General features: G+C 41.5%; 1 protein-coding gene across 6 annotated transcripts in view; it reads left to right on the plus strand.

Moving 5' to 3' along the window:
- The window catches only part of PLEKHG1 (pleckstrin homology and RhoGEF domain containing G1), a 130,253-nt gene that overhangs the window by 70,779 nt on the left and 33,074 nt on the right, over positions 1-26,400 (plus strand). For 4 of the 6 annotated variants that reach the window (XM_042795971.1, XM_042795972.1, XM_033011633.2 and 1 more), the window contains exon 4: positions 12,065-12,603. In XM_042795971.1, coding sequence (XP_042651905.1) covers positions 12,065-12,603 — 539 coding nt within the window. The other 2 variants (XM_033011635.2, XM_009964501.3) reach the window with 2 other exon arrangements.

Below are 26,400 nucleotides of genomic sequence, written 5' to 3' on the forward strand. Positions count from 1 at the left end.
TCTCGGAGCTCTTGGGATGTCAAGGCAGACGGAGGGAAACCGATTTTCAGCTTGTAGCCTCCCTGTAACAGGGCTGGAAGAAGCCTTGGGGTGTTTAGCCGTTCCTCCTCCCTCTTTTGGTGTACCAGCTTCGTGCTTGTAGGCGGCAAGTCCCCTGCAGGGACCTTACAGCCCAGCGGCTACCTACGGCAGAAGAGAGGAGCGAAGGGAAGGATTTTTCTCCCCTCGCCACTTGGATGAGTTTCGTGGTTGAATGTTAAGGGAAAGCTTTCCCTGGGGGAAGCTGGAAGGCAACGTTTGAATTTAAGGAAATTATGGTTATAGCAGAAGGTAGTTCACTGAGGATTTACAGTTTAATATTCTTAATCTGATTGCAGGTTTTGAAAGAAAATAAATGTTTTACTATGTGAGATATTTTTTTTTAAATAAACTGAGACTCTGGGTAAGTAAGTGAGAATGGCTGTTAAATGCTAAACCATGCACCAACTTACCTTATAAGTTCTCATGTGTATAGAGTACAGAGTTGAGAAATCTTTGATGTTCTCTCTAAAAAGAGGAACAACAAAAGGAATTGTTTTCTAGCACAGCTTGTTGGGAAAACCCTGCAGTTCCACTACAGAGTTAATACATCCTCCCCTCCTCAGCCCACACCCTCACTCATTTTAGACCACAGTATTTGCCTTTGTGGCCAAGATTTTCCAAGTCCAGGCTGTGTGTTTTGGATTTGAGATTTTGATTTGGTTCGCAGCTCTAATATTTAAATAAGGAGGGATTTGCTACTCCTTTCTCACAGAAAACAAGCAAGTAGAAAACCCAAACAACAAGAAAAATGGTGGGATTGAATGTCCCTATCTGGAAGAAAGATACAGAGCGGAGGAGAAATCTGAGAAAAATAACTCCTTTAGCAGTACTAACAGGATTTAAACAGGAGTCCAAGTTTCTGTTTTCCCTGTCCCTGATCTAAACACTGAGAAAGCTCATCTAAGTTGTTTACCGGATACCAACAGCTGTTTGGGCCACATGGACGGATTTAGATGTTGTTTATTATAATTAACAAGCAGTCTGAAAATCAGCCAATGTCAAAGTGTTTGAAGGCTGCAAAAGAGAAGTAATATAGTACTGGCTGTAGAAGTCAGGAAAGCAGAAGGATGGTAGCAGACAGTTATCTGATGTCTCATACTCTGCTGTAAAACATGTAGTGGTCCATTTTTTTGCATGAGGTTTTATGCCCCTCTCCTGTTTGTATTTGTCAGGTTTTTTTTTTCCTCTGGATACAAAAAAATTGCATAAGAAATCCAGTGGCAGTAGAAATCTGAAGATCCCTTTTCACTGACTTTCTTTGTAGGGTGTTATGTGTGTATAAAATTCAATTAAAATACCTCTGAATAAGAATGTTAGAGAATTTTAATACTTTTAAGTCCATAGGATTATTTTTCTGTAGCTGTTGGTAAAGAAGGCATTGGGGCTCTGCACTATATATAGCTTTAATAAAATTACTTTCTTTCTGGTTTGAATTAAGCATGTTATTGTTCTAATAAGAAGAAAGTGCAGAGAAAAACTTATGACTCAGTAAGTCAGTCGCTGTGAATTATGCACCAAATGTTCATTGTAAGCAAGTCCAAGCCTCTAATCTGTTTGCTTCTGCCCTGTAACTTCTGAAGTGTGACTCTTGGCACTGTTAATCTTGAATACTGATATGTCGATAAGCGTTGCAGGCATTAACACCATCTGTACATGGGTGCAGAGGCTACGCTGCTCTGTACACCAACACTTCAGTGATCTCAAATAATCTCGATTCCTGCTTTGCTTCTTGCATACAAAAGCTCTGAGGAAAGTATTGCTTGTTTGAGACAGGAATTTTATTGTTTGCAATGGTTTGTCTTCATGAAATAACAGCTAAAAAGTAGTAGGAAGTATTGCATGCACTGCAGAATGGCCTTAAAGCAACCCTGAAAGCATTGTGAAGCCACTTCTTCATCACAAACACAGTTCTATTGGAGTGGCTTTCACAGAGATACCTTAAAGCCTAATGACAAGGAAGGACCAAATCAAGGTGAAGAGCAGTCAGGATGTGACAGGATCATCAGCAGAAAGTAAAAAATTAAGATTTGGAGTGACTGTGCTTTTACAGATCTTTTGTATGTGGCAGCAATAAGACACCTTGAATTTCTGCTGCGACCTGTTATTTTATTGCCATTTAGCAGACTTAGTCTTTCTGACCTTATTTATTAAAATACTGTATTTGACTATAGAAGCAATATAGTGAGAAGAGCTGTGGTATGTTGTACTGCTTTAAACTTGAACACCTGCTTGGTTTCTTTTTATTTATTTTCATTTGAAGTGCTGTGAGATTTCAAAATACTAATTCTGTATGCTGCAAAAATCTGTTGCAGTCATTTGTTAAGTCCTGAATCCTTTAACTGTCATTGAATACGTTCCTGCTGAACTGGGATTTTGAAAGAGCTGTTACATTACTGTTGTAATGCCACCTTAAAAATAAGACCTAATATTCCTTTTAGCAGGGTGGGTGTAAGAAAATGACTGATGACTTGAAATGCCAGAGCCAGTCTGTGGTAGAGGCAGATCATCACTATGTCTTACTTCTAATCTGGGTAGAATTTAAGGGTTCTTCTCCCCAATATGTAAACACTTCTTTCTAAAGCTTTTATTTTTATTCAAGAGAGGAAACCCAGAAGGAAGTTTTTGTTTTATTGTAAATGCGAACATCTGTTAGTACAAGTCTGGTGTTAATATTTCAGTTCTGTTTCAAAATTGTAGTTGCTAAACTTCCTGAGGTGCTGAGGATGTTCCAGTGTTTTCAGTTCAAGAGCAAATGGGAGAAATCATTTAGCTGGATTTCAAGAAAAGCATTATTTAAAGCTTCTGACACTCACTTCTATTAGTCATCTAACAAAGTCAGCTATTCCAGAGAACTGGCTTTTACAAAATGCATTTTTTTTCAGGCAGGATTTTCACTAGAAGGGTTTGAAAGTCAATGGAAAATTCAGTGGCAGAGGTGAACAACAGACTGTTAAAATGAGTTTAAAAGAAGTAATCTGTGTTAGATATTGTAGTTATGAGTTCTTTTTAAATTGGAAGAGATGAGTTGTATGAAGATGCCTTCTCCATGGTCATACAATTCAATTTTTCACTGTAACTAGTAAGAATGATTCCTAGATGCTATGTTTCCTTCCACTGAAACTGTGCATCCCTCTCTAAAGTTTATTTTGCCTACTTTACATTGCTAACTATGAGACAGTTAACATTTTTTAATCTTAAAAACACCTCTGTGCTTTGTAAAGCAACAGGAGTCTTGTGTTGTGTTGGGGATGCCTAGCCAAGACATCCAGTGTGCTTGTGCTGTAGTGGGCTTTGAAAGGTTGTGAACTTCAGCAGCAACTTTAGCTGGGCTAGATGAAGTTGAAACTTGCCATAGCACTAGTATGTTGGTGTGACAGGACATTTCCTTGGAGCAGTAGACTAGACCGGGAAGAAGTAGAAATCACACCTGATGTTCCAGCTCTGTTACAGGGATGTAGTGTGGGTTGGAAAGACCCTAGTAATGCACCAGCAGCAAGGCCAGATCCTGTATGGTGCTGGGCAGAAAGAAGAGTGTGTGTGGATTTTCATTCAGGTCATGGCCCTGAAGTTTGAATGTAAAAATATTAAAACATTCAAGCAGCATCAAATTTAACACTTACTATTTACTCTTCTTCACTAAATGCCAGTATTGGCAGAGAAGAAAAGGATGTAAAATATTTGATTGCATTATCATCTAGGGTATTATTCCTCTATATGCATTCATAGCTACATGTCTTCACTGAATTTTCATTTGCTCTGATTTAAAACAGAATAGAACAGAACTGGGCCATCTTTTTAAAAAGAGGAGAGAAACGAGCCTTTAAAATTCACAAGGAGATGGAAAATAATCCTTTTAAAAGGCCTATAAAGGGACCATTGGATCCATATGCTCTATTTGTGTTGCAGTACATCAGCAGCATGTGATGGCTTGTTCCTTTTGTGAGGTGCCTCTGCAGTCCTGTATACAGATTAAATAGCTACTGCATTGCAGTGAGTTATTAATACATTACATTGCACTTTCAGTGAAGATGTCAGTGTGTCCTTAAGCCTGAATGTACCCTGTGGTTGAGGGTTTGTTGGGTTTTTTTGTTGTTGTTTTTTTTTTTTTTTTCAGTTTTGCTGAGGATAACTTATTTCTTCAGTAAATCCTTTGGCAATTGGGAATTATAGAATAACATCCTTCCTAACCTCTATAAACTCTACTTATTTCTCAAGTTTAGAAAAATTGAAGGCATTGTTCCAAAATAAAAACAGGTCACCCTTCTCAACTCTTAATCCTGATGCATTAATAATGTGGTTTTACAGCGCTGTACATACAATGGGAGGGAGCAGGAGATGGGGCAGAAAAAGGGATGCAATTCCTAAAAGATAATGCAGATAAACAAATGCCAAACTCAGGGGATATGAAATGCTAGAAAATGAGAAGTGGGGCAAAAACATTTTTCACATTTTTCTGTGTACTGTTTCACTGGTGATGCATATAAGGCAGTATAATAGAAGGCTTTTTAGTTTATAATCTCCTCCGCTGACAGCTCTCAGTGCTGTGGGTGTTTAGTGATGGGGGGTGAGGGGTTGTTCTTGGGGCAATCCTCATGTATGGGGTAAACTCTGCTGACTTATATGTGGGGATGTAAGGGACAGATGTTGTCAAAAGTGGATGTGTAGAGATGAAAGAGCAAGGCAGAGCAGAGTAAGGACCTCAGCTCTGTTGCCCGCTCCCCCTGCTCTGCATGCCCTCCCCCCCACCCCCCCAGTAATGCCAGTTCAAACCAGCAGCTGAAGCTCACACTGCATCACTGCAGACCCTGCTTATACCCAGCCTGCTGAAGCAGACGTGGGAAGCTCTCTGTCCCTGGCTGCCTCTGGGTATGAAGATGCTGGTATTGTTTGTATGTCACAGGACTTCACAAAAGTGCCCAAGTAATGTTCCGTGGCTGGTTGACACTCTACAGGTCTGACTGGGAGTTAGTTAAAACCTCCCTCAGAGATGATAAAAGCTCCATAGGCAAGGGGGTTATAAGGTGTGAGGAAGCAGAGGTCCAGAGGAATGAATCATCAGCTCCTGACAGAAATATGTGTGAATGTGGAGTATTGCAAACGTATGGTAAATTTGCCACGGTCAGTTTATTTGATTGAGTACCTGGGTGCTGCACTGCACTGTGCATGTGCTGAGGGCGTTGGGACCAGTGTTGGCCATTCTGTGAGTGTGTCCAGGACTTACAGATCCATGGTGGCTCTGTCTGAAGTATTGCACAGCTCTTGCAAAAAGTGTGCATGTGTATGTAATATCTTTTAATGTAAATATGTAAGTATTAGAAACCGCCCTCAAAAACTACAGGAGAATGTATGTGAAAGCAAGCATGTCTCAATGATCTCAGATGTGGCTGCGTGGCAACAGGTTGTAAACACCTGATCTTTTAGCCTGAGTAAAAGGGACTTTCACCCCAACAACCCCGATGTTCAGATCAAAGTGTTTCACAACTTTGTGAATGGTCTCAAGGCTATCTTTGCTTCCTTTTTCTACTTTCAGTTGCCTACTGAAAGGCGTTTTTTAAGGGTTATGCTCTTTAGGAAAACTCAGAATGAAGCTGAGGCCATGTTATGTACAAGGAGAGAGGGAGTGAATTTCAAGTATGATTTTAGAGATAGAGTATCTCTTTGTGGGCTAGGTTTGAGCACGCAGCTGTGAGAGCACACCTGGAAATAGGTGCCAGCAGCTGGGAAATCTTTTGACTTCTTTTGCCTTCCAGCTCCAAGATAGAAATGCTATCGCCCCCTCCGCAGGCCAAGAGAGCCATCAGCTTTCCCACTGGTTAGCACTAGTCTATGTCCATTTTTCTTCTTTTCTCTGTTTCTTCATTTTTGCTTCTGTTTCTCACTCTCACTGTCCCATTCCCTGCAAAACTTTTTTTTTTTTTTTTCCTCCCCTTTGTTTCATTGTGGTTTGGCATAGCGCACTTGATAGTTTGGTTTCCACATTTTCTTCTGAAAGTCTTTCCTCTCTCTCTTAAAAAAAAAAAAAAAAACAACACTGAAGCTTTACAAGCACCCTGCAAAAGCCTGTTTCTGTTTATGTTACGGCAAAATATTGCTGAGGATCATCCTATTGCGTTGCAGGTTCGTGGGTCTTTCTAACATAAACACAGAAATTTCAGAATACTAGCAGGTGATTTATTTGCTTTACATACTTATCAATATTGTCTGCAAATCAAGGAGCAAAGCGTAATAAATGCTGTGGAAATGGAGGCTCTATTTAATGTTTTCACAGCGTTGTGCCTGGAAAAATGGAAGTTAGTGGGTGTTGCTCAGTGAAGTGTGCATTTTAAAGTTACCCACAGTGATGCCCATTGTCCTGTCCCTGAATTGCATGATGTCATGTTTCATTTAAGGCTCTTAGCGATGCCGAAGACTGTCGGTGCGCTGGGAAAAAGGCGGTGAGAAAGTTGTGAATCAGGTTTCTGTAAAGCCTTTGTGTTTAGGGTTTTGATAGATAAAAGCTGACTCATGCAATATTTCTGGCGAAGGAGCTGTACAGACTAGTAAGAGCTTCTCATTTTACCTGAGTGCCCAATGAGGTAATTCAGGAACAGCTGAGGGCAGAGCCCGCGTCCCTCCTCTGCCGCACAGGTAGGTCGTGGGTTGTTCGGGGAGGACTGGAAAAATAGAGAGGACTTGTTCGTTCTGGGTGCGAGGAGCCAGAGACATTCCTCAATGGTGAGATACTGTCGCAGAAGATTTTCACTTGCAATAATGTTCTCGGACATTAGCATGCTTGGTTGTGACAGAGGCTATTCTGCTTTAAATATTGGGGGGGGAGGGGAAGGGGCAGTAATTTGACAGACAAAGGCATATTAGTTGGTGACTTTTTCCCCTGTTGTAGGATTTCTAATAAATGGGATTTCTGTTGCTCAAAGTTCAGTTAAAGTACTTGGCAGCATATTGTTTGTGACAGTTCAGAGTGAATTCATAGTATTTAGAGATCTAATACTGCAAATGCTGTTGCTCTCTAATGGGATTTTGTTCAGAGGGTATTAGTTTTAGAAATTATATGTGTTTATACACAGAATTTCGTAATTAAAAATCTGCTGACCTTCACTTGGGTAATATTCAAAGTAGAGGATATAGGGAATGTATTTAAGATCATGTTGGGATTCTTGTAGTGAATGTGTTTTAATCTTTCTCAGTCAGACAGCTGTATAACATTTATCCTTCTCAATTCCAGTGCTGCATTTGAATTTGATACTGAATGTACAAAATGTACCAAACAGTCTTGCTTAATTTTACCTACAGCGTAAGTCCTTTATTTCAAATGTGAAAATATCTCAAGGAAAATACAGGAAAGAATTCTTGTAGTCTCATCACTTTTATGTAGCTAAGCTTCCAGAGGATGTGAAGCCTGTAATTTCTGGTAATGTTGACTTTGTAGATAACATCTGAGGTGTTCTTTTTTATGCCAGGAGAAAGGCAACAACAATACTAGTTATGAATATAAATTGGCTTGTGAGTTTTTAGTCATGCATTATGTCTCAAAATGTCATGTGCAGTAAACAACTTGGAGCAATAAGCACCTATATATAGATAGGGCTTTGAGGATCTTTGTATTTAAATATAAAATTTTCTTAAAGCACTTTCTCTCTCATTGCATACTAATGTTCTAGAATAGCCATTGCTGCAGAGATAATGGAAAAACATTTATCATTACCACAAATATAGTTACAGGAAGGAGGTATTTGTTAAAGAAAAGTAAGTGATAGACAAGTGTATGCATTTTTGGTGAGAACTTGCTTACGACTGCACGCTGACAACATGAGATACGCCAAGATAGTTGCTTTGCATGTGCCTTCAGTGTTGTAACTAATATTACAGTGGCTTGTTTGGATGAAACGTGGGTGTTTCTTGCCCTTGCACCACTATAGAGTAGGGACGTGTTGCTGTTTTTGCTGGGGAGCACTGTGGGGTTGTGCCATGCCTCTGTGTGTGTGTGTGTGACAGGGGTGGGGGGCAGGAGGGAGCAGGGTGGTTTGCAGGGGCTGGGGAGGGGGAGAGGCTCACAGAATGCATGCAGGGGCACAAACAAGAAATTACCTTATTCAGTGAGCGTGTTTCCTTGTGAGTAGGGACAAGTAGTAATTATCGTCCTTTCAATGCTGAACTAACAAGTAATTACTGTTACTCCTTAATTAAAGTATTCAAATGGAAGATTTCTTCTTTTTTTTTTTTTTTTTTTTTTTCCCTCCCCAGACTGAGTTAAATACCATTATTCACAACTCACAGAAGTTCTCAATATTATTTTGGTTCATCATTGAAAAGGTTCAGTAAACAAAAGAAGGCCTAATAAAAAAAGCAGTGAACCGGGCCAGATGTGGGTCAGGGCATGCAAGGCTTGCTCAGACCGTGTGCTTCTCCGGGGGTCTGGGTGTACCTTCCATTACACAAACTGTTCGCAGCCTGAGTTTGGGTGAATGCCCCTGCCTGGGGGTGCTGCTGCTGGAATTGGTGGCTGGGGGGGAGGGGGCCCGTAAATCAGTCCCGCACGGTATGGGAGAAATGAACTTGATTTTTTTTTTTATAGTAAACTTGTATCAATGACAGGAATTTGGAAGGGGTTACAGGGTTTGCAAAGGCTCTGGGTCAGTTACGATACTTAGGGAGCAATCTTGGGGGAGGCTGTTTCCCCTCTCCCCTCACTTTTGTGGATTCACTTGGGAATTTTTCACCAGGCAGTTGGTACAGACTTTAGGCAGCTGGCGCAAGACCAAAGTTACTTTTTGGTAAAACTGTACCGGAGCTCTGAAGAACCAATGGCAAGAGAAAAGAGGGTGGGCTCTTGGCTGTGGCAATGAACTGGATTCAGCTGCTGCCTTTTCTGAGGGACCTGTGACTGCAGAAATCATCTAAAATACTTGATTTCAACAGCAGGGGTAATGCTGCCTAGTCTCAGCGGGGTTTCTGAAGATAAACCTGTGAAGCCTTGGAAGATTGCCTGTGTTATTGGGAAGGGCTATGGGTTTGTACCAGCTACCTGTCGCTGAGGCAGCAGCTGAGAGCTGGGCAGAGCCGGGGCTGGTCCCCAGGCCCAGACTTCCGCGGGCAGGGTGCTGAGCGTTTGGTACAGGACTTGCCAGCTGAGGAAGCGAAGCCGCTTCCTGGTTTTGTGCCAGGCTGAAATCCCTGGTCCCATGTGTCTTGCCTTTCTGCTGGGGTCGCCGGTGGCGCGGGTGCCTCGCTGCCCCTCCACGGGAGCCCTGAGCTCTGGTGCCGGCTGCACGGACCCCAGAGGTAGTGGGCAAAACTTTAGCAAAAACTCTCCACAGAGAAGCCAATCTACCTGGCTGGGAAAAGAGTAAGAATGAAGTAAAAGGTAACTTTTGACGCTAGCAGTCAGGATAAGGCTTTGAGGAGAAAACTGAATAAGATTTTCATGTAGCATATAGTTTGTTTGGTGTAACTCATGTAAAAACATACAGGAATAGTTATTTCTGTAAAAAAGTGGAGGAACTTGAGTCAGTCGTGTTGCATGCGATGAATTATCCATGCCTAGCAGGTGCCTGGAGTTCTTCAGGGTCGGTGGGAATACAGGTGTTACAGAGCAAGCCCACCCTTGTTGGTTTGTTAATAAGCAATGGCATTGTCATTAAACAAGGAAATAAGGGATTTTGTTTTATTTTTCTAAGATGTGTTAAGATCTCTCAATGTTTCTGGCTACAAGTATGCCATATGAAAAACTACCTTTAAATTTATTCTGACTCCAGTTTCATTGACCTGAACTGTGTTTTGTTTGTTTTTTATATTAATGAGCCTGACAATGTTTGTGAAGCAAATATTACTTATTAATGCCTTTGGGTTATCTGAGAGGCAGACTGCATATCAGTGAAACAGGAAGAAAAGAGCATGGAGTAATGGAATGTCCCGGGAACCCTTTATTTCCCCTCTAAATATGGCTAGTCAGGTGTTTCTTTGTCATGTAATTTTAGTAAAATATCTTGGAGTAAGTTAGCGGAAGGGTATCCCTGTTATCTTGTTTATCCTGTGCATTTTTCAAGGGGGTTTACATCTACACAGCAGCATTGTGCTTTCTAACTGAACATGAAAAATGATCCAAAGCTGATAACAAAAATACATTCTTCTTTATCAAAAATGCATACTTTCTTATCACAAGCAATAGGAAGGCAAACATCTTTGTCCATACCTGTTTAGAAACAAGAGAGCTTCACTGCATTCTTCAGTTTTAAATATTTTCCTGGTTTATTGCTTTATATTTTATTTTGGAGTTTGTACTTGATGTGGTTTATTCAAGAAGGGTAAGAAAATACAGTTCTGTGCTGCAAAACCAGAAGAATCTGGCACAAAGAAGGGCTATAGATTTTCAAACTTCAAGGTAAAACCGGGTGTACAGAGGTGCCAGACTAAGTTTTTAATCTAATGGCCAATTTCTGACCCGTGTAATGAGCAAATTACTCTGTGTTAATTCCGTGTGTTACCTTGAGGGCAATATTTCTCTTTAACAGAAAGCTAATGTCATCATCACTGAAATGGCAATATTAATTACCCATGGACAAATAAAATCTTATACATTCAAGACAGGGCAAATAAACATTCTTCTCTGGGCTTTTTTTGTTTGTTTGTTTGCTTTGGATTTTTTTTTTTTTTTTTTTAATAAATAGTCGTGTTTGATTTTGAAAAATGAGAGAGTGGCTTTCTGCTTTGAATTAACTTCTCCCTCCCGCCCCCACACCCACTCCACAGACCATCTGCAGCAGGAGCCATGACTAGGAGGTTTCTGCTTGTAATTGCATAGCAAGTCTGCCTCAGTTTAAGAAGGGCCACCTCAAGGTTTGGGCAGGTTTAATTTGCATCTTACTGGCTTTATGGTTTCTTTACTGAAACTGCTGTAATTGCTGGTGTGATTTTTGAAAAATGAGGTTGTCACTGGAGTAAAATAAGGACTAAGCTACCACTGTGTGGGTAGCTTGAGTATTGCTTTTCTTCCTAAATTGTCACAAGTTTCCCTTTTTCACAGGACACACATTCTGAAATTCTTTGAGACAAGATTTTTTTGGGTGGACACTTCTTACCGAAACAAAATCCTGAAGTATTGAATTTACCTGCACTTGCTTTTGCAGATTCTCATGACGCATCGCACACAACTTGGCCAGAGACAAATCTGCATTTCATTGTGGACAGTGTCCTGCAGGGCATTTCAGCAATAAAAAGAAAGTAGAATTGAAATGCTGACAAGAAGACAGACATCTTATTTTGTTGTTGCACTGATTTGAAAAACAGCTTTGGGTCAGTTCAGCAGGGGGTAATATTCTGGCTTGAGCTGAACAGTTTTAGAATGACTTATTTTCCCAGGAGAAAACTGAATAATTTGGCAGCACTCTTTCCTGCGGGCACTCGTTTTTCAGAAGCTACATTATTTTCATTGGGAAATCATTCTGCTTTTAGTGTTTTTGTGCAAGCCACGGAGCTGGTACTTGATAACTGCTTTTGTTTTTTGTTTGACTGTTGGCATTACACTATTCAAAACGAAAGACACTGTCTGGTATCACTCTGTGATTCTTCAGTTTTCCATAGCCTCCAAACGAGGGCCAGTGCTCAGCTTGGGGACAGCAGGAATGGTACCCAGTAGAGGTTTTTTTAACATTAGGGAAAATCTTTGAGTCTTATTTCTGTCCTGTGCAGAGCCTGGGCAGCGTGTGCACTAGTCCCAAGCCCAGCACACTGACATAAGAAGTGCCAGAGACGTGTATGTGAGCAGGAGTTATGCGGTGCCTTTGTAGTATCCCCCAGTGGGGCATCCCCACCCCCTAAAAAACATTAGAGCTGCAGTGACCCCTAAATCACGTTGTTCTCATTGTCTTTTAGTTAACACAGAGTTATAGCAGTTTGGTATGCAAAAAGCTTTGTAAGTATCTGTTGTCAAATTTTGTGTTATGTGGAGCAGCAAAAGTAAACCTACTTCTTCTGTTTATTTTTTTAGATGACTTCCACTTACCTCTTGATGTTTTACCAGCTGTGACGGAGGCCCTTAACTCCAAGACGAAAGGGGAAGATTTGCACAAGGAGAGCAGACCTTTCCTCTACTGTGAAAAAAAAACCATGGACCTGTCAGACAGTGACCGTCCAGTCAGCTTTAGCTCCACTTCCTCCTCTGCTTCCTCCAGGGACAGCCACTGCTCCTTTGGAAGCAGAATGACCTTAGTTTCAAATAGCCACTTGGGCTTGTTCAACCAGGATAAAGAAACAGGTGCCATCAAACTAGAACTGGTCCCAGCCAGGCGATTTTCCAGCAACAAGCCACGCAAAAGCTCCCCTGCGGAGCAAGAGGATCCTGAGGAAATCCTTGAAAAAAGGCTAAGCATGCCAAGGAAAGCAGAACCAAAAGGAGCAAGCAAAAGCTGTGCAATGTCCCTGGTCACAGAGTCCACAAGTCCCAAGCTCCTCTACGTAGACAGAGTCGTCCAAGAGATTCTGGAGACAGAGAGGATGTATGTGCAGGATCTAAAAAGCATTGTGAAGGTAGGAGTCTTGGTTAGGATGGTGTTAACTGTTCCATAATGCTATTTCTTAACACTGTTTGATTTCACAGCAGGACAGATGGGCCTGACAATGAAATTGGCATTTGCTGGTCTTTATAAATTAGTGTAACGTCATTGTTCTTGCGTGTTTCTAGTTATTATTTGATTTGATAAATCTAGGCTGTTACCATGTGTTCATGAAGAAATAACAGAAAAAATATTCTACAGTTGACAGCAGTAGTGAACAGAGAGGTAAACTCTTTGCAGTAATGTTTATTTAAAAAAAAAAAAACAGCAAACAAAACAACAAAATGTACTGTGCTCTGTTTCCTAGATCATATAGCAAGAAGCAAATAACAGTTTGTTTGCCCCTTTAAATGCTTTATCTGAAGGGTCTCAGTTATTGATTCATTCCTGCCACCCGCCCGCCCCCACCCCCAAATCCTAGGACTTCAAATTCTTTCCTGACTTTTTCTCTCTCCTTTTCATGCAGCTCACAGCTGCAGTCTGTTCACTCCGTGTCATTGGCCGGCAGTATTGCACGTCATGTGTATTTGCTGGAAAATCCTATTGTTTGGCTGTTATATGAAGGAATTATGTTTTCTTTAGTACTAATTCTGAATGGGTGGTGCTTATAAATGGGAGTAGCACTTATTACCAGCAGTGAAGTTTTTGTCCAAACCCCCACTGAACAGTATCTTTCATTTCCCCCTTCTGGTACAGGGAAAAATATGGATGAGTCCTTCTGGATTGTTCTGCTTATTCCATGTGCTTGTAACTATGCCATCAGAGTCATGTTCTTTTGTATTTTTGAAGATGACAATTCCCTTGGCTATTGTTTGTAGTCTACATGTTTAACCTATGTGTGTATGACTATCCACAAAGCTTTTCTTGGGAGGTGCATGTTTAGTGCACTGTTTATAGAACATATAGCTTTAGGTAGCTGTATGAGGTTATCTGCAAAAGGAAGTATCAGTCATCTGGAGACACCCTCCCCACCCACAGTTCCAACCCGCTTGATCCCCCAGGCAGTGAGCGGGAAAAAACGCCAAAGCTTTGATAACACAAATGCATCTCGTGATTCAACAGTCCAACCCAACCCCTCAGAGCTCTCACAAAGAAGGCTTTTTCTGCAAGAGTGTAATGGTTTCTGTAGTTGCTGCTGTTTCTCTACATTCAACTGTTGCCTAAGCTTCAGAGTGTTCAAGGTTGTCATATGCTGTAGAAGCAAGCCAGCTTCTGTGCGTAGTCACCGTTCACTAGGCATGACCCCCGTGGTTTTGGAAACCTTAGCTCTCACTCACGCTCCTATTCAGTAAACTGTGCAACTTGAGAAACTGGAAACTTTCATTAAAATCTTGAAACAGATATTCCATTTACAAGTAGGAAGGCCAACAAATGCTTGCTAGAAATACTTCAAACATCACTACAGTAGATGTAGACTAAATGTGGCAAATGACTTTGAAGTTATGAAAGAACTGGAGGAATTTACCTATGAAATACCCAAATGTTTTACCTATAGCAACTAATAAATAATGACTCTTGAAAGCTTTGTGTGGCACTAGACAGCCTATTTGAGAGGTGGAGTGGTTGGCAGTGGGGCTTTTCTTAGGTGTTGAGGATCTGATGGCTTCAAAGTTGCTTCTTCCCAAATGGTGAGGACAGTGGGGGAACCAGCTACCTCTGGCTGTGCATATTCTTTGCTTGGTCTTAGGAGAGGGAAGTGTGTCTGGAGTTAACAGAGGAACCCATTTATGTATTTCTCAGGATTCTTTTCTCCACAAGTTACCTTAGTAATGCTGCAGTGATTTACTTAACCCAGGGTGGTGGTTGTGAGAAGGGTAGGAGGACTCAGACATCTGCAGGAGTGTTGCAGCCCTTTTTTTTTTTATTATCCAGGCCTCTATGACTTAAGGCCATTTAATTTTTGGCAGGCAGCTGACTGGTGCTGAGCCAAACTAAGATGAAGGGAAGCAGCTTGATCTGTCTTATTTTCCAGATAAACATGGGTCAAATTTTGGCAGCTGATTAGGAAATGGGATGAGAATGGGAAAAGGGGAGCTGGGGAAGGGTCAAAGGACAACTACTGCCCAAGAAGTGTGTGGGAGCTGAAGAGACACATGAAGGTGGGAGCTGGTGGAGGAAGGCATAAGCAAAAGAACCGGTGCTAAGTGGAGAGAGAAAATCATTAGAGGGAAAACAATATGAGGAAATGAGAGAAAACCCAGGAAGTGGAAAGTTGAGGAGAATATGAAATTGGGTGGAACTGGACCTCTCTAGTGAGTTTTGCAGCTGACTGCAATACAGCAGCTTATGTATGTAGACTAAAAATAGTAAGGTGGGTTTTTTTGTCTAGGGTTGTTTTGTTTTGTTTTGTTTTTTTTGCAGAGGGAGGGAGAGAAGAAGAGAAGCAGGGCAACCCAGGTAAAAATTGCTAAAAGCTGAAGAAGTGTCAGACTGAGGATGGCAAAGAACAAAAAAAGTGAATGAGTATGAATAGGTACTATTTTAATCACCCTTTATCCCCAGCTGAGAACTGTAGGGACAGATCTAGTCTATTGCTTTTTGTCCCCTGGTAGTGGGGATTTTCTGATGCCACCTTCTCTGTAGACAATGGAAACACATTAAAAAATAACTTATTCTTACTGTTGTTTCTAGCACTTTGGAACAGGTTCTAGAGCTAGAACTGAGAGAGTGTCAAAACTTATGTTTTGGCTCTCTAAATTTCTGATGTAAAGCAAAGCATGTTTGCCTGTGGTGCACAGTCAAGCTTTTGTTTGTTTGTTTTAAGGATTTTGGGGGATTGGGAGGGTTTTTTTTGTGGGGCCTGGGGAGGCGTTGGTGGGGTTTTTTTGTTGTTTTGTTTTTTAATACATCCGCACTCTTTCCCATCATCCAGATCGTTAATTAATATCTTAAACAGGATTGGACCCAGTATTTAGCCCCTGGGATATGCTGGTAGTTACTGGCCTCCAACTGGATTTTGTGCCTTTGATCACCACCCTCAGGGCCTGTCTGTTCAGCCAGTTTTCAATAAACCTCCCTGTCTACTTATCCAACCCATTCTTCATCAGCTTGTCTGTGAGGATCTTACGGGGGACAGTGTCAAAAGGCTTTCTGAAGTCAAGGTAGACAATATCCACTGCTCTCTACTAATCTACCGAGATAGTTATTTCATTGTAGAAGGTTATCAGGGTGATCAACTGCCCCTTGCTGAATCCATGCTGACTGTTCTTGATTACCTTCTTGTCCTTCAGATGCTTGGAACTAATTTCCAGGATTAGTTGTACACAAATGGAAAGAACATACACAGTTGTACACAAGTGACCCATTAACGTGGATGGTGTAAAATTGAATGTAGGATCTTGGTATTACTCATCTTATCCAAAGTCAGCTCATTAAGAGTTACCCTAGCACAGTATTTTGGGCAGTGTTCTTTCAGCATATGTTATCCTTACACATGTAGAGTTCTCATGCTTGACATAAAAGACTATGGAGTGAATGGGGGAAAACAGAATTTCACCCTATTTGATGCCTTTATTGACTGAATTCTGTTAAGTTATTAATAAATAAAAAGGCATAACTTCTGTTGGCTTTTGAGTATCTGGGTGGTCTTTGTTCTTAACAGTGCCAAATTGCTAGACAGATGTCAAAATCAACTTCCTAGGATGTGGCTAATGTGACCTGCTGAGATTCTCCAGCTTTCTTTTAAATTGCTGATAAGAATTATTTCATGGGCTTAGGATGAGTGAGGGGAGGCCATACAGGATATGCTTTAAAAACAACTGCTTTTCTAGCCAGTACAGCCATTTTGTCTGTGACCTGAAAGAACAGTTGAAATATGATTGTTTTGAGGCATGCTGCTGTGATTCTTGCACAGGCAAGCATTGTAACAAAGATAGAGCAAACTTTTCCATTGTTTGGTATGCTCTATCAGGTGATCTGTTAGTGTAATTAAAATTTTGAATTAGTACGGCTTGAAGCGTGTTTTGGGCAAGTTTGTGATGAGAAATTGGATACCTCTGCTTCCTGCTTTTCATGCTGACAGGTGTACTGGCCAGGGCAGAACGGGCAGACCTTCTCCTCTTCAGGACCCAGTCTGACTTTTTCAAGTAGTAGCTTAGTTAGCATAGGCATAAATTTCAATTAGAGTAACTTACTGAAGTAACCTTTTTTTTTCCCTGAGTAAAATGCTGTCCCTGACTTTATAATGAAAATGTGTTTTGTTCTTGCGGTTCATAGGAGTCAGAAGCCCATGTCCATACTTTGTATAAATGCTTATAACTGTAGAAAAAGACATCCACACTTGTATTTCACCTTTGCAGAATGAAGGAATAATGCAAATGCACTGTTAAGCCAGGGTTAAATATACTGATGTGTGTTTTTTATCATCCGCATCATCGCTACTTCATCTTTATTTCTGCTGGTAACATTCAGAAATTTCATTCAGCACGTTCCTAAGTATTTGAAAGGCACTGAATAAAATGTCATCACTACCTTGTGCTTCCTCCACCTGTGCTTTGCATCCAGTTCTTATCTTACAGCTAGACTGTAGAAACTTGTTGGGACAGGGACCGTCTTTGTCAGGTGATTGCAGAACTTCACTGCATGGCTGTGACTGCATATGTTAAGACAGCGCAAATACATAGCCATAACTTTGTGTTAGTTTTAAGGTCAACTCTGTGTTTAGACAGCACAGAGGAGTGAGTTATAATGCAGTAACAAAAGAACTGTCTATAAATGTACAGCGAGCCTTTCTCAAGCTCTGGGTGGGAGAGAAGCGGCATGGAGGGCTGCCTCTCTTCCAGGGAGCTGCAGAATTGCCAAAAAGCCCCGCTGCCACAGCTCTTGTCCTCCCTTTTCTTGCAGCAGGGCATAAATCAGTCAACCGTGCTGTTTGCAACCTCCTGCCCACTTTTTAAATGCCAATAAATATAGATAAAGGGTAAAAGTTAATCTGTTCCGGAAAACTTTATTCTTTTGGGAGCAGGGTGGCAAAGGAATGATGTAGTTAAATACAGAGTGCACCATTTAAAAGTGCTGGTGGTGGGCCCAGGGCTCTGGGAGTGAAACTTTGCTACTGAGGCTGCAGCAGGAGGCTGTGCCCCTCCTTAGCAGGATGTATAGAGCCCTTCTGGAATTTAGAAGGTAACAAAAGAGAGGCCTGTTCACCTCTGCCCTCTGGCTTGCTGTTGCTGACTGGCAGCAGGTGAGGAGCTCTACAGAGCAGCAGCTCTGGGAAAGCAGTGAGTTTGTCGAGGGTGGACAGCAAAAAAATAGGTCTGAGAGTTTGAGAGGCAGGAGAGAGGAAGTGCTTGTGCTGCAAAATATTTGGTAAATATTTAAATGTTGATACATTTTCTGCAAAATGATTGGGATTTCTATAAAGAAATGTAAAAATTTGTGATATGTTAAAGCCAAACAAATCTTTGCGTTTCCAGCCAGACCATAGTTTCTGGAATTTTATTTGCCTGGTATGTCCATTTCCATTTTGGTCCATGGAAATAAGTGACCACTGTTAAATTTGTTATATCATTGTTACTAAATACTACATGTCAGCAAACAGCGTTCTTCTAGTAATCCATGATCTTTAAACTTGAAGGTTTAGCAAACCACATGGCAGTCTCTCTTTTCTGCTCTCACTACTCCCACAGATTAAGGTGTGGAGGTAGCTGCTATTTTCTGTGGTTTTATGAGAAGACCATTTTACAAATAATACACTTTAAAAAAGTTTTTAACTTGCAAACCACCCACAACTATAAGCTTCCATTTCATTGCTGTTCATATATTAATAATAAAAACCAACCATAAGTCTCTGGGAATCATGTGGTTACTAAGGTTAAGATAAATGTGTGTTTAGGATGTATGCAGATTTTCTCCATTATGCTTGGGTTTGCATTTTCATTCTTTGGAAAACACACTCTTTGAAAGTTTCCCTTCTTGTGTTTTAAAATAAACATTTCTCTTCTGGAATGTCTCATTTAACTTGTAAGCATATCAAGATCTCCTTTAAAAAATTTTAGCATTCATTTGCTTTACAAATTGGGGAAAGTTTATTTAACAAGCCAAGGGTCTACAACACAAGACTCCGGTTCCTTTCGTGGGTGATTCACACATTCAAAGGCTAGACATACCTTAATAATTCTCTGTGCTTTGTTTGACTATGGTTCAATAAGGTTATAATCAGACCAGCTAAACTGTGTTGTGAGAATTAATTTATAGATGTCCTGATGAACTTTCAGGTTAATTTTTTTAAACATTTGTAATTATTAAACATTTTCAGCTGGTACTTTTTTAAAAAAAGCTCTAGGTTGTTGAATGATGATGGTGGTTGACATTTATGATGTCAAGCCTCAGTTGCAGGTTTAGATTTAGAAATCTTTAGAGCACTTATTTCATCTGCCTAGCACCTCGAACTATTTGACATCCAAATTTCTGTTTAATGTTTTCATTTGGCTGTGCTTATTACTGTAGCTGATTTTTTCTGTGATTCCTCTTAACTTTAGAAAGATGGCTAGATAGCTCTTTAATGAAATGTCAGTGTACTGCTGATAGCATTTGTTATCATCCCATGATCTCCATCCACACTCTGAACTTGCGTCTTACTGCACCTCTGAGCAGCAATCCTGAGTGCCAGCTTCTGGGGAAAATTCCTGCAGCTGTGATTTAGCAGTGGATGCTGGCTGATACCTGAAGATAAGCATGGGACATAGTTTCAATCATCGGGTTACAACTTCAGTAAGTTAGTGTGCTGAAGTGTCTAAGTGAGGTTACATGTGAGCTTCTGTTCCTAGTGATTTACTCATACCATCTTTTCAGATGATGGACAATTTAGGGGACTTGTCTGTGTGCAATCCATGAATCCCAGTTTCAGTTTATGAGTACTTTTAGAGCATCTCTATCAAATTACAGCTTGATTTAATTGACAGCCTACCTTCCAAGGTGTCTTTAAGATGGGAGATTTTAGCATGCAATTCCTGCAGTTAAACAGGGGAATGTTATTGAACTTTGATCATGTTTCATTAGAGCAAAAATTCACTGCAGTAAAGAAAGCAAAAATCCGTGAAAACAGTCTCATCGAAGCAGGCTGGCTGTTCAGTGGTGGATCATCTGGTGGCAGGCTTCGACCCTTCAGAGAGCATTGTAGATGGAGCATTTGTGCTAAAATGGCTCATGGGACAAAGATGACACAAGAAGAAAGCAGGCATTGGACAAAAAGAAAGGACATAAAACCCTGGACAGGTGGAGTAGGCGTTGCAGGACATGTGCCTCCTTTCACCCCAGTCCTAGGAGGGAGCTGTGGGGCAGTGCTGGAAGCTGACATGGGCACCCCCTGACACTGGGGCAGGGGCGAGAGGGCGTGCAGAGCCTGCTTTAGGGGCTCAGGTTCTAAAGCGGTGAAGGGGAACCTACAGTTGCAGGAAGCTATGCTGCTACCTCCCAGCCGTGCACAGTGGCAAGGCTGTTGTCCTAGCCCAGGGACCCTGTGGATGAACTCAGTGCAACAGGCTAAGGAGTCTTGAGGAACCTCTCACTGACAGAGTTTTCCAGGGCATATACTTCAGTTCACTTCTTGAGACTAGCAGTGCTCTGACAACTTGAAGTCCTGTGACAAGATCTCCTGACTGTTACGTTGTTGACATTGACGTGCCCTATAAACTTCTGACTTTGTGTACAACCCCACCTGTGCTCACGCTCTACATGGGCACAACTGTTCAAAGGCAGCCTAAACCAAAGAAAGCATGCATTTTAGAGGTGCAAGGCATAGTGTTAGGACTCAGGAATTCCTCACTGCTAATTTTGGCTGACACATACTCCCCCTGTGGCTTTCCATGCATGTGAATGAAGCCAAGGGGACCTACTAGGGGTCACTGCTTCCAGTCCTTAGTATCTGTAAATGGAGCAGTGTTTTAACATCTATAATATGGGTGAGGAAGTTGTATTGATTATAGAGAATCTGTCACTCAGCAATAGCTACATGAAAAAAAAAAATTATTCCCCTTCTCTCCTGTCGGTAAAATTTAAGTCAATACCATTAACTTTAACTTATTTGCAGAACCCTAACTGTGGAAAGTGTAGGGAGAAGTCTGTCATGATCACCTTACTCTGTAGTGTTAAACAGTGGAAAGAATACTTAAATGTGCTTCTCTATTTTTAGTCTTTTCTCATACCATGTTCTCACGAGTGCTCTCACCATCAATCTTTGCCCTTTCTATATGCAGTCAGAGGAGTATCACCTTACTGTATCACGACACTCACTTTATTGCTGTTACCCGCAGGCTGTGTGTGAGCACGTATAGCTTGGGTGGTTCTGAGGAAGCTGGTTGTAAGTGCAGGTGAGCGCAGTGTGGCTTCCTCCACCACCTCCTCCTGGGCCTGGGGACAGGGCTGATGGCAGCGAGATGGCTTGCCAGTTCAGAGACTCTGCTCTTCTGTGTGGTCATCGGAGAGGAAAGAAATCAATCACAAACTGCATCTAGTAACACACTGTATAAAGCACACATATTACTTTGGCTGTTTCCATCTGGAGGCTCGCTGGCTGTCAGCAGTATTCTCCTCGCCCTTCTCCCTTGATGGCAGGGTCGATGGTCTGGGAGCATGTAGGGCGCTTCGGAGCCCACAGCTGGGGCCCAACGAAGACGGATTTCCCACAAGGACAGAGCTTGGCTGGCACTGACAAGAGGCAGCCTTATTTACAAGGTACTGAGGGACGTAAAGTGAATGGAAAAGGGGGTAGGAAGCTCCCGGAGCCCAGGAGCTTTCTGCTTTTCTCCTAAGCAAGCGGAGGAAGCCATATCTCCAAGTCTGTGTTCTCCTTCAGAAAGACTCTGCCTTTGGCTGCTGGTTGGTGGCAGGACCATGCTGGGCTGTGCAGAGCCCCAGGCCGGTGCTGGTCTTTCAGACCTGTCCATGCTTTGGCTGATGTGAGGGCTTTCCTGCTTCAGATGTCCTTAATAAAAACCCTACCAAATACCACCTCCCAACCCTCCCATTTTCCATGAGAAGTAGAAGGTGGAAAGATACTCACAGAAATTCCTTTTTTTATTTAATTTTCTGGTTTTACACATAAAGAAGCTATATGGTGAGCAGCACAAGCATTTTTTGAGGTTCAATTTACTGGCATCATTATTGTGCAACATCTGTAGCAGAAATAGAATATGGTTCTGATTTTTATGGCACTCAAACTCTATATACACTTAAAAATGTCTATTAGTTAAATACAAGTATTAAACTGTATTAGCCTACTGTATGAAAATGTGATTGGGTTAGTGGTTGCATTACATGCAAACAAGAAATGCTTGCTGCTAGGTAGCAGTTCTTGCCATCAGAGGCCAGAGAGTTTGAAAAGTTCCTCCCCTCTCTGTTGAATCAATACTGGTAAGACATTGAAGCAGAGCTGCTGCCACTTCTGCTTCTCATACGGAGGAGTTTCAGAAGTTGGAGATTAAGGGCACTAATTATCTTGATGGACATGGATTTCTGCCTGTCATGTGAGAGCATGCCAGGCTCTCTGTGGAGGGTTGAAAGTGGCAAGGGCTTTGACATGGGGTAGGAGATAAGAAATGGTTTTAAGAACAGTTGAGCAAGCATTTTCACTCTTGGAAGGGGAGGATTGTTTCAGTCAAAATGTGGCTGCCTATAGATATGTGACCAGTTTTCACTGGTTACAGAAACTGAAGAGGAAGAATATGGAAGACAAGAAGATGAGGGCAGGAAAGCAATCAGAAATGTGTTATGTTTGGTTGCTTGAATTGTTTTGGTACAGGTGTCTCCAAGCGAACCACTGCAAATTACAGGAGACCCACACTAAAATAGTGGGCTTATCTTCTTTCATCACAGAACATGGTGACAACAAAAATAATTATGTGTTTTAAGGAGAAATCCTGACAAAAGAGTTTGCTATGTGAAGGAGGTGGATTTGATTTAGGTCTCAATCAGTCCTTGGACTCATATAGCCAAAGGGACCAGATCAAGAAAGCAAAGTATGTGTGGTTTGCAAGTGCACCTTTGCTTTGCAGAGTACAGCTGTACTTTGAAAAATCGAAGAGCTGCAGTGAGCTGCCTTGACCAGAACTCAGCACCCTTGGCCACCTGTTGTGGATAGTACGCTATTTTTAGACCCACAAGGCATTTCTAGTGTATTGCTCTACATGCCAGATAAATCTGTAAATAAAATAAATAAGAAGAAAAAAGAATAGAAAAAAAAAATCATGCAAAAGGGGAATTGGTACAGATTATAATTACCGGTGTAATTGGCAGAATTAGCAGTGAGGAGCATGTTATAGTAGTTATTCTGTTGTGCAGCTGTTGCCCAGCTTCCTCTTTGGTTACAAGTATGTATTTTGGTCCTCTTGGCTCTGGCTAACAGGCTACAAGCAAGATCCAGTTTGTGGCACGTTTTCCTTCTGGCCTGCAGCCTTTTCCTCAAAGTGGTGTGGAAGTAGCGCTTAGGTGGCCAAAGCAGCTGAACCTTTTCAATGGTTCCTCTTCTGCATAGCCATCTGATTTGGGCCATGCGCATCTGTGCTGGGCAGATGGGAATCAGGGAAAAATATGTCCTTGAGTATGGTAAAGCATCTGGGAGTAAAAGTAGCCTTGTTAGTAGCACAGATCTAGAGAGTATCAGAAAACTGGGGTCTGAATGATGTTGTGGCACTGCCTGGATTAGGTCCTGCTTGATTTAATATCACATAATCCTCCTCAGGCTGCAAGACTAGAAGTCAAGCGTTTTTTTTTGGTCAGAGACCAAGTTTTCCTGATGTAAATTGTCAGCTCCTGAGCCAAAGAGCATCTTACTGAAGTCCAGAGATGTACAGCAGCTTTGCTTTCTCCTGCAGCCTGTGTTTAGGCATTGGAAAGCAAGGTTTCATGGAAAAAAAAAGAATCCTTTTTTTCTTCTTTTTTTTTGATATTGATATTAATGTAATTTTCAGTGTCATGTGTGCCTGCCTCTTGGTAAAGGTGTACCTATACAACAACACTGCTCCTTCAACAATTTTGCTTATCTTTGGTGATATCCATATATGAACAGTCCTGCTCTGTAAAGAGATTACTAAGAACTTCTACAGTATGTATGTTTCTTGCAGGGCAGGGTAAAAAACTTTTATCCGTTTTTTTATAGCATTACCATATTAACATTTCTTATTTTAATGTGTAATTTTAACATTATCACATAATGGCTGACTTGCTATTTATTATTGTTCAGTCTGTAGTCTATTTTTAATGCTAAGTGTGTTTCTGTTTTCAAAGGAAAACCTGGGTAGCTAGATGAAAATGTCCCACTAATTTGCATTTAGTTTCTAAAGTTTGGTCACAGAAAAAATTAGTTTGATCGATATGTGAAGATATTTTTGCCCATTTTGTCCTTTTCCTGACAGTCTTCTCTCATTTTCAGTTCATACAATTATTTTTTAGCCTCTGAGGTTAGTGCTGTCATCATTTTGTTCCTCTAGAGATCTTTCTTGTGTGATTATGGAGGACAAGACAGTAGGCAGGGTATGCAGCTTCTAACACATTCCTTCTGATGGGTTCGGCATGATGAAAGACAAATGCGGAGAACATCAAAACCAGCAAGGAAGGCAGGGCAGTCTGGCAAGACTCTTCTAGTTTTTGGAGAGTTTCAGGAAATAGGAGGGAAAAATTGTGCAATACCATTAGAGCAAACCTTGCTTTATAAATCAATCTAAGCCGAGACTGGCATTTGTGGATTTTTTTTTTTTTTTTATAAAGTAAGCTAAATGTTTTTGCCATAACTGCAGAGGAGCAATAAAAGACTAGTGAAGGCAAAGGTTATAAACAAATAATTCAGTGCTGGTGGAGGGTCCATACATGCTGACAAGAAACAAATAAAGTGAATAAGGCCGGTGCTCTGTTCAGATAAATTTCATCGATTTCTGCACTGCGTCATTACTGTTGCAGCCTGTCCTGTTATCTTGTAGCTCCAAACCTTTCATTATGGCTTCAGATGATAACAGCTGTTGATACGCTGCAGGAGGTTGCAGTGACTACCATGGGGGTAAAGTAACATTTGCTAAGAAATAATTAGGAAAAACCCCATGGCTGGGTAGCTTTGATCTGCTTGTGGTGGTGTCCTTGCAGAGGACGTTATGTGCCAATGCTGCATCTGTTTCCTGGACGAGTTCACGAAGCCTTTATGAGAGCTCACATGCTCTGTGGAACACTGTAACCAGAAGGGACCCACATGCTGTGTCAGTGCAAGCGCTGCGCCTGCCCTTCTTCAGACCACTCTGTCAAGACCATCCACTGTCCACCTCTTTAATGTAAACATGGATATCTGAAGCTTTTTGCTGTTGTGACCGCCCTACTGTTGGTGCCACATTAGGCAGTTCGTGGCTAGCTCAGGTATCTGCTTACACGTGTAGCAGCGAAGTAAACATGTCTGTAGCTGTCGGACTTGCACAAGCCTCAAGTGAGCAACACTAACAAAACTAGAAAGTTGAAACATGAAACAGTCCCCAAACTTTGTGTGATTTCCTAACAGTATGAGGTGAGATACAAGGTGCCTCTGAATCTCAAGTGTTTCAAGCAACCATCTCTCTTTGCTCTAGGTAAGCACAAACCCAACCATTAGTTTCTGGTTTGCTTCTGATCTGATGCTGAGAAGAGAAGGGGGCCTGAAGCACAACCTTAAGGAACTTTTAGCAAAAGACAACAAAAACTGTGGATGTGTGGTATAACCCGATACTGGCATACGCTATGGGAATGCTGGAAAACTGCCCAAGCACCTGCAGGCTGCTGCTTGGCAGGAGCATTAGAAAGTACTTGGTTTGCTCTTTCTTACTAAGAGTTGATAAAAGATTGAGAAGAGTATGTGTATGTGGAGGAAAAATGGGTAAGAGGACAAAAGGAGCAGAAAGCAAGTCATGCTTATAACACTCTCTACAATACTGGAAATAACTGTGGAGTTTGTTATGTTGAAGAAAGCTCCAGGTACTCTGAGATGAATGAATTTTGAAAGGAACTCCTCTTTATTCAATAAATACGCCATATGGGGTTACTTATTGTAAGATTTCAATTCTCTTCAACCTACCCCGTCATAGCAGCTTGGGGTGCTGCAGTGTTCCTGCAGTGCTAAATGCTGTCAGAGGATCACAATTCCACTGGAGCTTTTCTATTTTTTGCCTTTATATACAGATTTGTATTAGTGGGCAGAAAAGGTTATTTATTTACTGCCATCACTGGAGTAGCCCTGACTCTATCATCCACTTCTGCCTTTGATCTAGCATGTTGCTTGCTGAAGTCCTGTCTGCCTCACCGTCCTGAACGTTTTACTCTTCTGCAGGTTCTGAGTATAAATAAAAAGCCAGGGACAAGTTCAGGGACTCCCAGGGATGTGGTTCCAATGAATTACTGCACAAATGTATTTCAGGGACAGGCTTGGAGTATGTGACTGCTGTCAGCTAGGAGAGAAGGTAGAGCACAGGCCAGATGCCATCACAGAAGAGATGAGATGGCTCTCTGGGGACCTGCTTCCTTGCCTGCCCATTGCTACTCATTGCTGCTCTTAAAGACACTGAGGTAGCCTTGGAATAAGCTTGCTTGCTTTCTCTTGGCAAAAAATACTGAGTTTTGGGGGTGATGAGGAGTACCTTTAACTGGAAGGGATGAAAGAGTGTAGATTATTGAGCATTAGGATAGGGAACGGAGACAGGAAAGCCTTATGGGTACCTAAACCTGAATCTTGGTTACACTTGTGACTCTGCTGACACTATTTCAGTTGGAAAGAAGGATGTGGGGATGGAGACTCAAGCACTGCAATTCTTAACCTTTCTTATGA

This window comes from Tyto alba, unplaced genomic scaffold, assembly GCF_018691265.1.
Source record: "Tyto alba isolate M040663 unplaced genomic scaffold, T.alba_DEE_v4.0 Super-Scaffold_22, whole genome shotgun sequence".
NCBI lineage: Eukaryota > Metazoa > Chordata > Aves > Strigiformes > Tytonidae > Tyto > Tyto alba.